This window comes from Pithys albifrons, chromosome 16 (genome assembly GCF_047495875.1).
Source record: "Pithys albifrons albifrons isolate INPA30051 chromosome 16, PitAlb_v1, whole genome shotgun sequence".
In the NCBI taxonomy this organism is placed as follows: domain Eukaryota; kingdom Metazoa; phylum Chordata; class Aves; order Passeriformes; family Thamnophilidae; genus Pithys; species Pithys albifrons.
Genome location: NC_092473.1, coordinates 15,745,330 through 15,757,856, shown reverse-complemented (window position 1 = coordinate 15,757,856; position 12,527 = coordinate 15,745,330). Strand labels below are relative to the sequence as shown.

The 12,527-nt window shown below is 55.9% G+C and overlaps 2 protein-coding genes across 6 annotated transcripts; one reads left to right on the top strand and one right to left on the bottom strand.

Annotated features, from left to right (window-relative positions):
• Window positions 1-544: 544 nt before the first annotated feature.
• FAHD1 (fumarylacetoacetate hydrolase domain containing 1) lies at window positions 545-2,157 on the bottom strand. The gene has a single exon (XM_071571331.1). The coding sequence runs from the start codon at window positions 1,911-1,913 to the stop codon at window positions 1,242-1,244; it is 672 nt and encodes a 223-aa protein (XP_071427432.1). The 5' UTR covers window positions 1,914-2,157; the 3' UTR covers window positions 545-1,241.
• LOC139679521 (hydroxyacylglutathione hydrolase, mitochondrial) lies at window positions 2,044-12,314 on the top strand. 5 transcript variants are annotated; one of them, XM_071571328.1, is made up of 10 exons: window positions 2,074-2,148; window positions 4,369-4,399; window positions 5,707-5,888; window positions 6,321-6,385; window positions 8,596-8,713; window positions 9,701-9,809; window positions 10,635-10,738; window positions 11,146-11,247; window positions 11,519-11,598; window positions 12,060-12,314. In XM_071571328.1, the coding sequence occupies exons 3-10, from the start codon at window positions 5,784-5,786 to the stop codon at window positions 12,157-12,159; spliced, it is 783 nt and encodes a 260-aa protein (XP_071427429.1). In that variant the 5' UTR covers window positions 2,074-2,148; window positions 4,369-4,399; window positions 5,707-5,783; the 3' UTR covers window positions 12,160-12,314. The 5 variants fall into 5 exon arrangements, with proteins under 5 accessions (XP_071427430.1, XP_071427429.1, XP_071427427.1 ...); XM_071571329.1 differs by lacking the exon at window positions 4,369-4,399 and having other exon boundaries at window positions 2,044-2,148; XM_071571326.1 differs by lacking the exons at window positions 2,074-2,148; window positions 4,369-4,399 and adding an exon at window positions 2,155-2,254.
• The last annotated feature ends 213 nt before the right edge of the window (window positions 12,315-12,527 follow it).

Genomic DNA, 12,527 nt, shown 5'->3' with positions numbered 1-12,527 from the left:
TTTAATTGTGCAGCACGTTCTGCTTTCTCTTCACAGGGTGATGTGCACCACCCTGGACCATGGTGCTCTCACAGAGGTGCCTGACTTTGGGAAAAAGGAATTTTCCCTGTGGATTCCCTCACTTTTAAACCCAGAACTTTTCCTAGTGGTTATTAAGATGTGACTCCAGTAAATGGAAGTGTTTAACTTTGGTGCTTGCACATATGTAAAAAACTAATCCATCTGTTTCTGTTAGAAATCAGTCAGTTCTGTACAACCTTTGAAAATCCAAGTTTTGATGTTTGTGCGGGGAGGATTTTTTTAATTATATTTTACAGCTCTGTCACTCTGGAATTGGAGGAGAACTCGCTGTCATGCAAACTGGTGGGGAAGAGTTGGATCTGCTGGAGTTTGGGACTGGGGAAAGTTCCACAGCATGGCCTTGAGCAGCTGGAAATACTTAAAACTCCAAGTGCTGCACTGCACTGTGTAAGTAACAGCAATTCCTGCAGTCACATTTTTATTGAAATTGTATTTCAATCAGTAAAAGTAAAGACAAGTTAACTGGTGATCTTTACCCATGAGCCTCTTTATTTTTGATCTTTTGTATTATTTCACTTTTAGAACATATTTAAAGATCAGTTTAGGGCAAAAAGAAATCAGACAAGCATCTGGAACACTTCCTGCTGCATTCACCCCTTGGAGTGGGAGGAAACACCATCCTCATTTAATTTGTACATTTGGAAAATGCAGGAGGAACTGCAACAAAAATCTAAAAATCAAATATCTTTCTCTTGTAGACTATTCCAAGGAAACTCTTTGTGAAGCTGCAGTTCTGTTGCTGATTTACTGTTATAGATACACTTTTGATTTTCCATAGCATGGGGAGCTTTAGCTCCTCCACCACCACTTTGTCTGAGCAATAGTTTTTATTTTTAGGCAATACATTGGCAAAGCTCAATCAACAGCAGAAGAGAAGCACACAGTGACAGCCCGCCCTGCTCCCCTTCCCAGCTCCCTGGCACACCAGCTCCATCACCAGTGTCCAGGTATGGCTTTGGAATTAACCACCAAGCTGGGCTGGACTCCAGGGCTGAAGCCTCAGCGGAGGCTCCAGTCCCCACAGAAACGGGGCTGTCTCAGTCCAATGCCTTTGGGCTCATGGGCTCCATGTCTGTGTGACAGCCCATTAGGCAACTGGGGCATGGCAGTGTTTGCTCCCCAGCTGTTCCCAAAGAGCTGGTCCCCCACAGGTCCCTGGTTCAGGATCCACGTGTCTGCTGGGCCACCTTAAACCGCATGGACAGCACATCTCTGATCCCGGCCTCGATCTCATCGTTGGCCTCCACAGACCCCACTCCTTTGGGAGAGCCTGTCAGAATCAAGTCGCCTTCCTCCAGGGTGAATATCTGACTGATGTAGCTGATGAGGTAAGGGATGGAGAAAATCATGGAGGAGGTGTCCCCCTCCTGCCTCAGCTTTCCATTCACTTTGAGCCAGATCTGCAGCTTGTGAGGGTCTGGGATCTTCTCCTTGGGCACAAAGTCACTGACCGGGCAGGATGAGCCGAATCCCTTGGCCAAGGTCCAGGGCAGCCCCTTCTTCTTGCACTCCTCCTGCGTGTCCCTGGCCGTCATGTCCAGGCACAGGGCATACCCCGCCACGTGCTCCATGGCAGCCTCCTGGGACACGGCCTGGGCCCGCTTCCCGATGACCACCCCCAGCTCCACCTCGTGGTGCAGGTTCCGGCAGTAGTAGGGCCGGAGGATGGGCGACCCTTCGCGCAGGTAGGCCGAGGAGGGCTTGAGGAAGAAGAGGGGCTCGGCGGGCAGGGCGCTGCCCATCTCCTTGGCGTGCTCCGCGTAGTTGCGCCCCACGCACACGATGTTCCTGCCCCACTCCCAGAAGCGGGACAGGGGCTTGGCGGAGGCCATGGCCGAGGCGCGGCTCCTTCGCGGGGCAGCGCGGCCGCCCTTGGGCCGTCCTTGCCGGGCGGCTCCTCCGGCTCCTCCGCCTCCTCCGCCGGGGCAGCGAACGGGCGGCGCTGGCGGGCGGGCCGGGGGCCGGGCGGGCACAGCTCCAGCTCCAGCACCGCCCCCGCCGCTCGCCGGGCCGGGCCGGGCCGTGCCGGCTCTGCCGCCGCCTCCGGGGGCCGGGCGGGCAGCGAAGGTAACCGGGCCGGGCGGGGCGCGGCGCACGATGCTCCGCGGGGGCTGGCGGGGACTCGGCACCGCCCTGGCAGCCGGGGCCGTCCTCGGGGCCGTCCTGCGAGCCGGTACGTGCGGGGCGGGCTGAACCCCGGCAGGGCCGTGCGGGGCCGCGGCTGCTCCGGCGGGCTCGGGCCGGGCCGGGCTCTGCGCTGACTCACCCCGAGCGGGCCGGGCCGACACCAACGCGGAGGCCCCGCCGAGGGCCCGGGCCCCGCCGCGCCGGTCAGTGCTGGAGAGCAGCAGCACGGGGGTCAGGGCTGGCGGTCGGGCTGGGCACTGTGCGGGACAGGCTGTGCTGTGCTGGCGGCCTTAACAGAACCCCGAACTGAGCCCGAGCTTTGCCGTTCCATTTCGGGCCTAAATTCTGAGAGTCTCTCCTTGACTTAGATTAGATCCTGGACTTTGCCTTCAGAGCCTCTCGGGGAAGTCTTGCCGGGGCCTTTTGCATCACTCGGGTTTTAAGAGCTGGAGAAATGTGCGAGAATCTGTTGGGGTTGACTGCCAGACACTGAAACCCTGCCATGCTCTGGGAGCTGTCACAGGGACCCTGCCATGCCTTGGGGCTGTCACAGGGACCCTGCCATGCTCTGGGAGCTGTCACAGGGACCCTGCCATGCCATGGGGGCTGTCACAGGGACCCTGCCATACCATGGGAGGCACAGGGACCCTGCCATGCTCTGGGGCTGTCACAGGGACCCTGTCATGCCATGGGGGCTGTCACAGGGCCCCTGCCATGCCATGGGGGCTGTCACAGGGACCCTTGTCATGCCATGGGGGCTGTCACAGGGACCCTGCCATGCCCTGGGGGCTGTCACAGGGACCCTGCCATGCCCTGGGGGCTGTCACAGGGACCCTGCCATGCCCTGGGGGCTGTCACAGGGACCCTGCCTTGCCCTGGGGCTGTCACCGGGCATGGGGGCTGTCGCAGGGACCCTGCCATGCCTTGGGGCTGTCACAGGGACCCTGCCATGCCCTGGGGCTGTCACAGGGACCCTTGTCATGCCATGGGGGCTGTGACAGGGACCCTGCCATGCCCTGGGCTGTCACACGGACAGCTCCTGAGCTCCCCCGCTTGCAGGGTGGGCGCTGCATTCCCATGTGCTGGGGGAGCAAGTGGAGTGTGAGCAGAAGCTGCCCTGGGTTTGTGGAGCAGCTCACTTGCTGTTGTTGTGGAGGAGCCACGTGCAAAGAGCGAGTGGTGTTTGCGGTGAGGCGGTGCAGGGCTGTGCGCTGGGCTGGGCTGGGCTGGGCGCGCAGTGTCTCAGTGACAGCTACAGAAACTGACACAGGAATTTTCCACTCTTTTGTGTCATAGAAAGAGTCACCCAAAATGCTGTGGAGGAAATGCACGAAGCAGCCCCGTTCTGAGGGGACCTGCCCTGCCACCCTCCAGCACGGATGTGTTTATGCGATGACATTAACACTTCCAGCTGCAAACCCTTTCCTCTTGGCCGCTCCAGCTGTGCTGAGGAGCTGTTCCAGGAAGCCCGAGTGGTGATTCAGAGGCTGCTGGCTCTGCTCTCCACACTGCTGCGCTCCAGGCGGGAAGGCAGGAGGGACGTGGTGCAAACCTGAGCGAAAGTGAAGTCACTGGGCGTTAGCTCTGGAGTGGAGCTGGGTGTGTGTCAGCGATCTGAGTTAGTGCTGGGCCAGGGCAGGGGCTGAGCATCACCTGGGGACCAACTGTGAGCTGCACCAGCTCTCAGAACGTGCCCTTCTCCGAGCAGGGCACTCCTGCTCTGCTCAGGCTGGGCAGGCTGGAAAGGGGCAGCTGAGCTGCAGATGGGAATTCACAGTGAGTCAGTTTCTTCCTTGGTGGATGTTTTCTCGTTCCTTTGTTGAAATTACATGTTAGAAAACATTTCCTTATGTGGCATAACTTGTTTGTTTGTTTTGTAAGAATTGTGAGTTAAACATGCAAAGAGGCCTTGGGATCCCGGCCAAGGTTAGAGATGGTTCATAGGAAAGAAGCATTTTAAGTATGTGAATAATTCCTTTGAGTTGAAGTTAAGGTTGTGTTTAATTTGGTTGATTGGTTGTGTTTTTTCCCCAGTTAGTGTCTGGCATGCAAACTGACAACATCCAGCAGTGCTCTGTTTTAGGGAGCAGTTGTTTTTTGGACATTTTTTTGCTATCAAGAAATAGTAAGGGCTTTTTTTGTGTTATTTTTTTTTGAAAGGAGTCTTCTACTCCAGAGGAACACTTGGCAGGTATGGATTCCTAAATATGATGTGCCTTCACCACCAATACCCACTGCATGCCTGTTCCATCCTGCCTTGGGGTCTTCTTGAACAGTGTTTAATTTCACTGCCATGTCCCCTCCTGAGTCCCTGTGCCTCCTGAGTGTGTGGGATGGTGTGGATGTAGGAGAGGAGGAAGCTCTGGGCAGGACAGCTGCTCCAGAGGGGCCTGGCAGTCCCTCTGCCTGGGCTGTGTTTGCAGCAGGAGCAGCTCCAGGGCCCCAGGCAGAGCCTGGATCTGGCTTTTCCAGCCCCAGCAGCCCGTGGAGCTGCAGGTCTGTGGGGCTCTGCTCTTATCAGGGCTGGGCAGGCCTGAGCTGTTTGCGGAGAGAGGGGCAGGTTGATGGCAGAGGGGTGAGCCCTCCCTTTGGCACCGAGGGAGGTGGCTGAGCACGAGTGTTGGGGGCCTTGGGGATGGTGCAGAATGGCAGGGGCTGAGCCAGCACAGCCCAGCCCTGCACAGGCACCTCTGGGGGTGGGCAAACACCTTAATGGTGTTCAGACAACCACTCCTGACCTGCAGGGTCTGACACCTCTTTCCCTGCACGTGTGTGCACTCAGGTCTGAGCTGCAGGGCCCCAGCAATGGGAGACCTTGTTTTCTTCCTTTCCCTTCCTTTAATTTTTAGGGTAGAACCTCTTAGGGCTTGATTGTTTCTTTAAGAGCTGCTTATCTGTGCCTTGAACAGCAGAGCCCAGGTTATTTGCATCTAGACCTTGCTTCTTGGATCTGATTAAACATTTAACCAAAAGCAAATATTTCCCTGTTTCTCCACTGTTGCATCAGGGTAGTTTGTGAGCAGTGGCCCTGTGTGTGCCTGTTCCTGGCCAAGCAGGGAGCCCTGCTAGCCATGGAGAGCCTGCCTTCTCTCCATGGATTGTGCAGGGTGTCATTTCCCCAGGTAACAAACTGGATATTTCTGTTGTAGCAGTTTCTCTTTTCCACCCCTACCCCACTCCCTTTTTGTCTTTTGGCTTTTTTTGCCAAAGTCACTGTCCCAGGCTGACCTTTGCCCAGCTGTTCCCTCTCCATTTGCTTTCCTGCCCCTTGAAATCCCCTCTGATCAAAGTGCAGTGTTTTCCTTGCATGAGCCCATCTCTGGGAGCAGAGTGTCCCATGGCCCGTGGGGCACAAGGTGACACTGCCAGGCTCCTGTGGGGGCAGGTTGGGCTGTGCATGCCCTCCCTTCTCTGGGGCCACGGGCTGGGGTCTTGCTGTGCTCTGTCACCCTTTTTTGCCCTGCCTGGGCTGAGCTCTGGCTGTTTTGGGGTGCCCAGGTCCAGCCCAGCTCCGAGCCTTCTTCCTGCACACGGAGCACGAGCGCAGGGAGCCGAAGACGGTCCCCCAAGGCGACATGAAGGTGGAAATCCTGCCCGCCCTCACAGACAACTACATGTACCTCCTCATCGATGAGGACACCAAGGAGGCTGCCATAGTTGACCCCGTGAACCCCCAGAAGGTAACGCTGCCCTGGGAGCAGGGTGCTCACTGTGGCTCTGGGACATCCCTCTGGATGCAGCTTCCATGGGGAATTACTCACATGCTGACTCAGGTGTGGGGAAAAGGCAAGAAATACCAGCTGTGCAGTAGGTACACACAGGGCTCACAGACAGGCTGCCTCCCAGCCAGCCTGGCCCTGACTCCAGGGCTTATTGACCTGATTTTGGAGTTTGCCCTTAGTTTGATGTAGAGCAGAGAAGAGGACGTGGGACTGAGGGCTCAGTCAGGGCTGGCTGGGTCAGAGCTCTGTAGCCCCTTAGGAGGGGTGAGCTCCCTGCAGAGCTGCTGCTGAGGCTCTCACACCTGGAGCAGTTGTGTGCAGGTTACACCAGCTGTGCTGGCAGGTCATCCATGGCAGGGGGAATGTGTAATCTGTGCCCTGTGCCTGCAGGTTTTGGATGCAGTGAAGAAGCACGGTGTGAAGCTGACCACTGTCCTGACCACCCACCACCACTGGTAACTACCCACTGTCCTGACCACCCACCACCACTGGTAACTACCCACTGTCCTGACCACCCACCACCACTGGTAGCTACCACTGTCCTGACCACCCACCACCACTGGTAACTACCCACTGTCCTGACCACCCACCACCACTGGTAACTACCCACTGTCCTGACCACCCACCACCACTGGTAACTACCCACTGTCCTGACCACTCACCACCACTGGTAACTACCACTATCCTGACCACCCACCACCACTGGTAACTACCCACTGTCCTGACCACCCACCACCACTGGTAACTACCACTGTCCTGAGCACCCACCACCACTGGTAACTACCCACTGTCCTGACCACCCACCACCACTGGTAACTACCCACTGTCCTGAGCACCCACCACCACTGGTAACTACCCACTGTCCTGACCACTGACCACCACTGGTAACTACCCACTGTCCTGAGCACCCACCACCACTGGTAACTACCCACTGTCCTGAGCACCCACCACCACTGGTAACTACCCACTGTCCTGAGCACCCACCACCACTGGTAACTACCCACTGTCCTGAGCACCCACCACCACTGGTAACTACCCACTGTCCTGAGCACTCACCACCACTGGTAACTACCCACTGTCCTGAGCACCCACCACCACTGGTAACTACCCACTGTCCTGACCACCCACCACCACTGGTAACTACCCACTGTCCTGACCACCCACCACCACTGGTAACTACCCACTGTCCTGACCACTGACCACCACTGGTAACTACCCACTGTCCTGAGCACCCACCACCACTGGTAACTACCCACTGTCCTGAGCACCCACCACCACTGGTAACTACCCACTGTCCTGACCACCCACCACCACTGGTAACTACCCACTGTCCTGACCACCCACCACCACTGGTAACTACCCACTGTCCTGACCACCCACCACCACTGGTAACTACCCACTGTCCTGAGCACTCACCACCACTGGTAACTACCCACTGTCCTGAGCACTCACCACCACTGGTAACTACCCACTGTCCTGAGCACCCACCACCACTGGTAACTACCCACTGTCCTGAGCACCCACCACCACTGGTAACTACCCACTGTCCTGAGCACCCACCACCACTGGTAACTACCACTGTCCTGAGCACCCACCACCACTGGTAACTACCCACTGTCCTGACCACCCACCACCACTGGTAACTACCCACTGTCCTGACCACCCACCACCACTGGTAACTACCCACTGTCCTGACCACCCACCACCACTGGTAACTACCCACTGTCCTGACCACCCACCACCACTGGTAACTACCCGCTGTCCTGAGCACTCACCACCACTGGTAACTACCCACTGTCCTGAGCACCCACCACCACTGGTAACTACCCACTGTCCTGGGCTCCCTCAGCACAAACACAAACAGCCAAGAGCTGATGGTTTTGGGATCAAGTTGATCTCTAAGCAGCAGCTGAGGTGTGAGGAGGAGAAGGAGCAGAGATTCCTCTGGGCTTGCTTGACCACATACATTGTCCAGACCTGAGCTCTGTGTGTCAATGCCTTTAACCTTTAAAATGCTGATGTTTTCTGGGTGGCCAGTGCAGTCTCTGGGTGTGGAGGTAGCTGTGGGTGTGGGAGGGAGCACTCTCACTCTGAGGTGCCAGGACATGTCCTGCTTACAGTCAGCACTTACAGCAGGATCACCCAAGGTGCAGATTAACTCAGCCAGGGGTGTGAAGATGAATGCTTTGCTGTAGCAGTGCTGAACCTGAGTAGCCTCTCCTGTGGGTCAGAGTGGAGCCATCTCTGTGGCTGGAGAGCCAAAGAGCCAGCCCTGATCTGGACAAACCAGCAGCACCAGTGAATGCTGAGCTGTTGGGTGTCTGTGTGCCTGCCCTGTGGTGTCTTGTGGGACACTGGATTGCACATATCCCACTTAGCCTGTTCTCTCCCTGCCCCAGTTACTGGAGAGCTGACTGTGAGCCCCTAAGGCTGGTGTTTCCCAACTAGGCAAGAACTTGCTGGGGATTGTTCCCCCCTCTCACTGCCCTAATTACTGGAGAAATTATCTCCCCTCATGCTGCTGTATCCTGTTCTTTAATATGAGGAGTGTTGGATACTGGGAGAGGGTTTGTTCAGAAGTGATCACCTGGAGGTTACCATTGCAACACAAGTTACCATAAACTTCTGTTCCTTCCTTCCCAAATCCCTTTTTCTGACATTCCAGGGACCATGCAGGAGGGAACGAGAAGCTCGTGAAGATGGAGACAGGGCTGCACGTGTATGGGGGAGATGGCAGAGTGGGAGCTCTGACCCAGAAAGTGTCCCACCTGACAGCTCTCAAGGTAAAGGGAGGGAGCAGCAGGACTTGGGGGGCATCTCCTGGTGTGTCACAGCTGGACAGGTGTGGACTGACCTGAGCTAATATTGTGGGCACAGCTCTCTCACCTTTGAACATCCCTTGGATGGAGCAGAGAGTTCAAGTGCAGCTTTCCCCCTTTTCCAGCCCTGTGAGCTGTGCCCCCTCTGCCTTGTTTTGGCTGGTGATGCTTTGCTGATGAGAGCACTGGCATGGCCCAGGCACCTGGGACGTGCTGGGTGCCCTGTGCTCCTGGGGTGGTCACAACAGACGTGTGGCAGGACAGGCTCGTGCCCTGTGCTGAACAAATGCAGGTGTTCCTGTGGGAATGACGGCTGGAATACGGGCGAGGAGACAGTGGGCCAGCAGTGCCAGCTGCCTGGGAGCCTTTTCCAGAGCTAAAGCAGCAGGCCTGGCTGCAACCAGGCTGTTTGTTTACAGGAGAGCTGGCAGATGACACAAACTGGTGTGAGCAGTGCAGCCTGGCATGAATGGCACTGGTGGCCCTGAGTGCCCCTTTGGGGGTCAGCAGCCCTGGAGGGAGCACAGGGAAGATGTGCAGAGAGGCTGTGCTTGATCCTTCCCTTTTCCTCAGTGTCATCCTTTTCTTCTCTTCAGTTTTATTTTTGTTTGGAGCTTTTTTACGCTTGATCAGCTTTGTTTGGGATTCTGTGTTGCCCTGGATCTGTTGGCTCTTGCTGCCAAGCAGGCTTTGAGTCACTGCATGGAAATGAAAGGATCTGGCAGTTCTGTGTCCCAGCACCTGCTGGCAGGAAACAGCTCCCTCCCAAGTCCCTGCCATAGCCCTCCCTCAGTGGCCTCTCCCAGGAGCAGAGCTGATGCTTCCTGGCCAGATTTGTGCAAATTTGGGCCTGTAGGAGCACTAGACCACTGTAATAGTTGCAATTCTTTTCTAACCATGGGATTGGTAGCAAACAGAAGCTTAAGCTCCAGTCTTCTGCCTTCTTCTCAGGTGGGATCTCTTAATGTGAAATGCCTGAGTACGCCGTGTCACACTTCTGGACACATCTGTTATTATGTGACTAAGCCAAATAGCTCCGAGCCACCTGCAGTTTTTACAGGTGAGGAGGTGGGAGGTTCCCTTGCAAAGACAGCAGCCCCCCCTCTGCCTGGGTGCCTCTGACTCTGGCTGTGCATCCCTCCCTTCCTGCCAGTGCAGCTGCTGAACATCCACATCCTGCCCCCTTACCAAGCAGGAGTTGTAGGTAGAACTGGTGAAGCCCCTGTGGGTTTGTAAACCAGCAAACATGGAGAGTGAGCCCTGGATGGGTTCTACATCCAGCATTTTCTTCCTTGAAACAGGAGCTGTTGGTTTCCTGTCCCAGGCCAAACTGGCTGATCCCAAAACCTGTTGCTTTTCCATCTACCTGTACTCGTGTCTGTAACAAAACTGAGAAAGGAGGAAACAGAGTAAGGAGGGCTCGTGCTCCAGTGCTGGTACCCAGGCCCTGGATCTCCCCTTCCCTGAGGCTGGGCCCAGGCTCCCCAGACTCCAGGTCATCCAGAGCTTGCACCAGCTGCTCCATGGAAGAGGCAAGGGCTTAAACAAGATTTTAGGGGTACTGGGTAGAAATACACCGGTGACTCATCTTTGTTCAACTTCATAGCAAAGAGCAAGTGTTCCTTGTCCACTCCAAAAGGGACAGGAGGGGACAGCAGGCTGCCCACAGGTAGGGAGGTGCTGGCAGGGTGTGCCTGCTGTGGGGTTTCCTGCCTTAGAAACCACGTGGGTTTACGTGGCACGGAGCCCGTGCGTGGCTGTCCCTGTGCCCTGTGCTGCTGTGGAGAGGACAGCATGGCAGGACCGAGCCCTGGGGGATCCTGTGCTCAGGCTGTGCTGTGAGGAGCCTGCTGTGGGCCTGATGCCATGTCACTCCTCCCTGCAGGTGACACCCTGTTTGTGGCTGGCTGTGGGAAGTTCTTCGAGGGAACCCCAGAGGAGATGTACAAGGCGCTGATCGAGATTTTGGGCAGCTTGGACCCCAGAACGGTAAGACCCTCTCCTTTGGTGGGAGTTACCCACCAGAAACCACCACAGACATCAAAGAAACTGCCTTCCCAGTAGAACTGGTGTGCCAAGAAGAAGAAAGTACATCAGAAATTGTCTTGATGGATAGCTGGAGTCCTCTGGGAAGGAAATGCCTGCCCCAAATGTGGGGAAAGGGCAGGGGCTGCTTATTTTGAGTTGGGAGTTGGGCTCTTTCATCTGTTAAGTTTGCAGGGTAGCACTGACTGGTAACTCCTGGCACTTGTCCCATGCATGTCCCCAGTGGAGAGTGTCACGTGTCCTCAGGTTGGCTGTGTTGTTCCTGCTGTCCCATAACTGCTGCTGGCACCTGGCACTGCACCTTTGTGCCTCTGGAGTTACCCAGTGCTGCTTTTTCTCCCCCTTCCCAGAGGGTTTACTGTGGGCACGAATACACAATCAACAACCTCAAGTTTGCTCGGCACGTTGAACCCAACAATGCCAATGTCCACGAGAAGCTTGCATGGGCCAAGGTAAGCTGGGCCAGCTTTCCCTACACCTGCTGTTCTCCTGGCAGAGCCTCGATGAGATGGAGGAGAGGAGACAGTGTTGGGAAGAAAGAGAGGTGGAGGGAAGGGATTGGGAGGCAGGAGCTGCAGGGTGTTGTGTTCCAGGGGAGTGATGTGTGGGGAACAGGGTTTGTGTGTGCCCAGAGAAGGTGGGTTGCTGTCTGGTGGAGGGTTGACCCTCCTGGAAAACTGTTATGTCGAGGACATTCCTTGTTCCCAACCACTCCTGTTCCAGGCGCAGTACGACAGTGGGGAGCCCACCATCCCCTCCACCATTGCAGAGGAGTTCACCTACAACCCCTTCATGAGAGTGAGGTATGGAGGAGCTGTGGGAGTGGTGGGGATGGTCCTTGTGTTGGGAGCAGATTTGTGGAAAGGAGCAGGTCTCCAAAGAAAGAGCCATAAGGGAGAATTGCTCTCCTGCCTTGAATATTCCTTGTTTGGATGCCTTCAAGACTCTCCTTAAAATACACTGGGTGTCCTGGCAGCAGTTTGCTGGTTTGAGGGCTGTGGTGAGCATCAGTCCCTGACTCAGGAGACAGAACAGGCTTTGTTGTGTTCTCTTGTTTCTCCCTCAAGCTGAGTTTAGCACAGCAGAAGGTGCTGTTGGAGGCAGGAGGGTGTTTGCAATGTCCTCCTGCCCAGGAGCCTCCACACCAGGGGAGCTGCTAAGCCGGGACTAAGCGCAGAGTCTTTGATCTTTGAGTGCAGCAGAACATGATGGGTGTGACCTCCCAGCTGAGTGTTCTGCTGTGCCTGCTGTCCCCTCCTGGCAGGGAGAAGACGGTGCAGCAGCACGCGGGGGAGAGCGACCCCGTGCGCACCATGGGGGCCATCAGGAAGGAGAAGGACAACTTCCGAGTGCCCAAGGACTGAGCCCTGCCTGCTGCCTGCACCACCTCGATGTCAGTTCAAGTGTCATTTAGACTATTTGGCTGTTCTAAGAGTCAAACCTTCTGTTGTGGTTGAGACAGTCCTGTTTGGGTTTTTGTTTTTGTTTTAATTAAGGAAAAAATGCACTTTGCCCTTGTTGAGATGTTCTACAGCATATTTATATTATGATGAAGAATATTTATCCTTCTATTGCTGTCTCCCAAGCTGTCACGTGTCACATGCAGATCATTGTACAAGTGTTGGTGTGAGGCTCAGAGGTTGGGCTGGGCAGGATCAAACCTGGAGGTTCAGGAAGAGGCTCCTGTGATTTTTGGAGGAGCCTGACTTGGATGCAGAGAGTGGGACTGGGG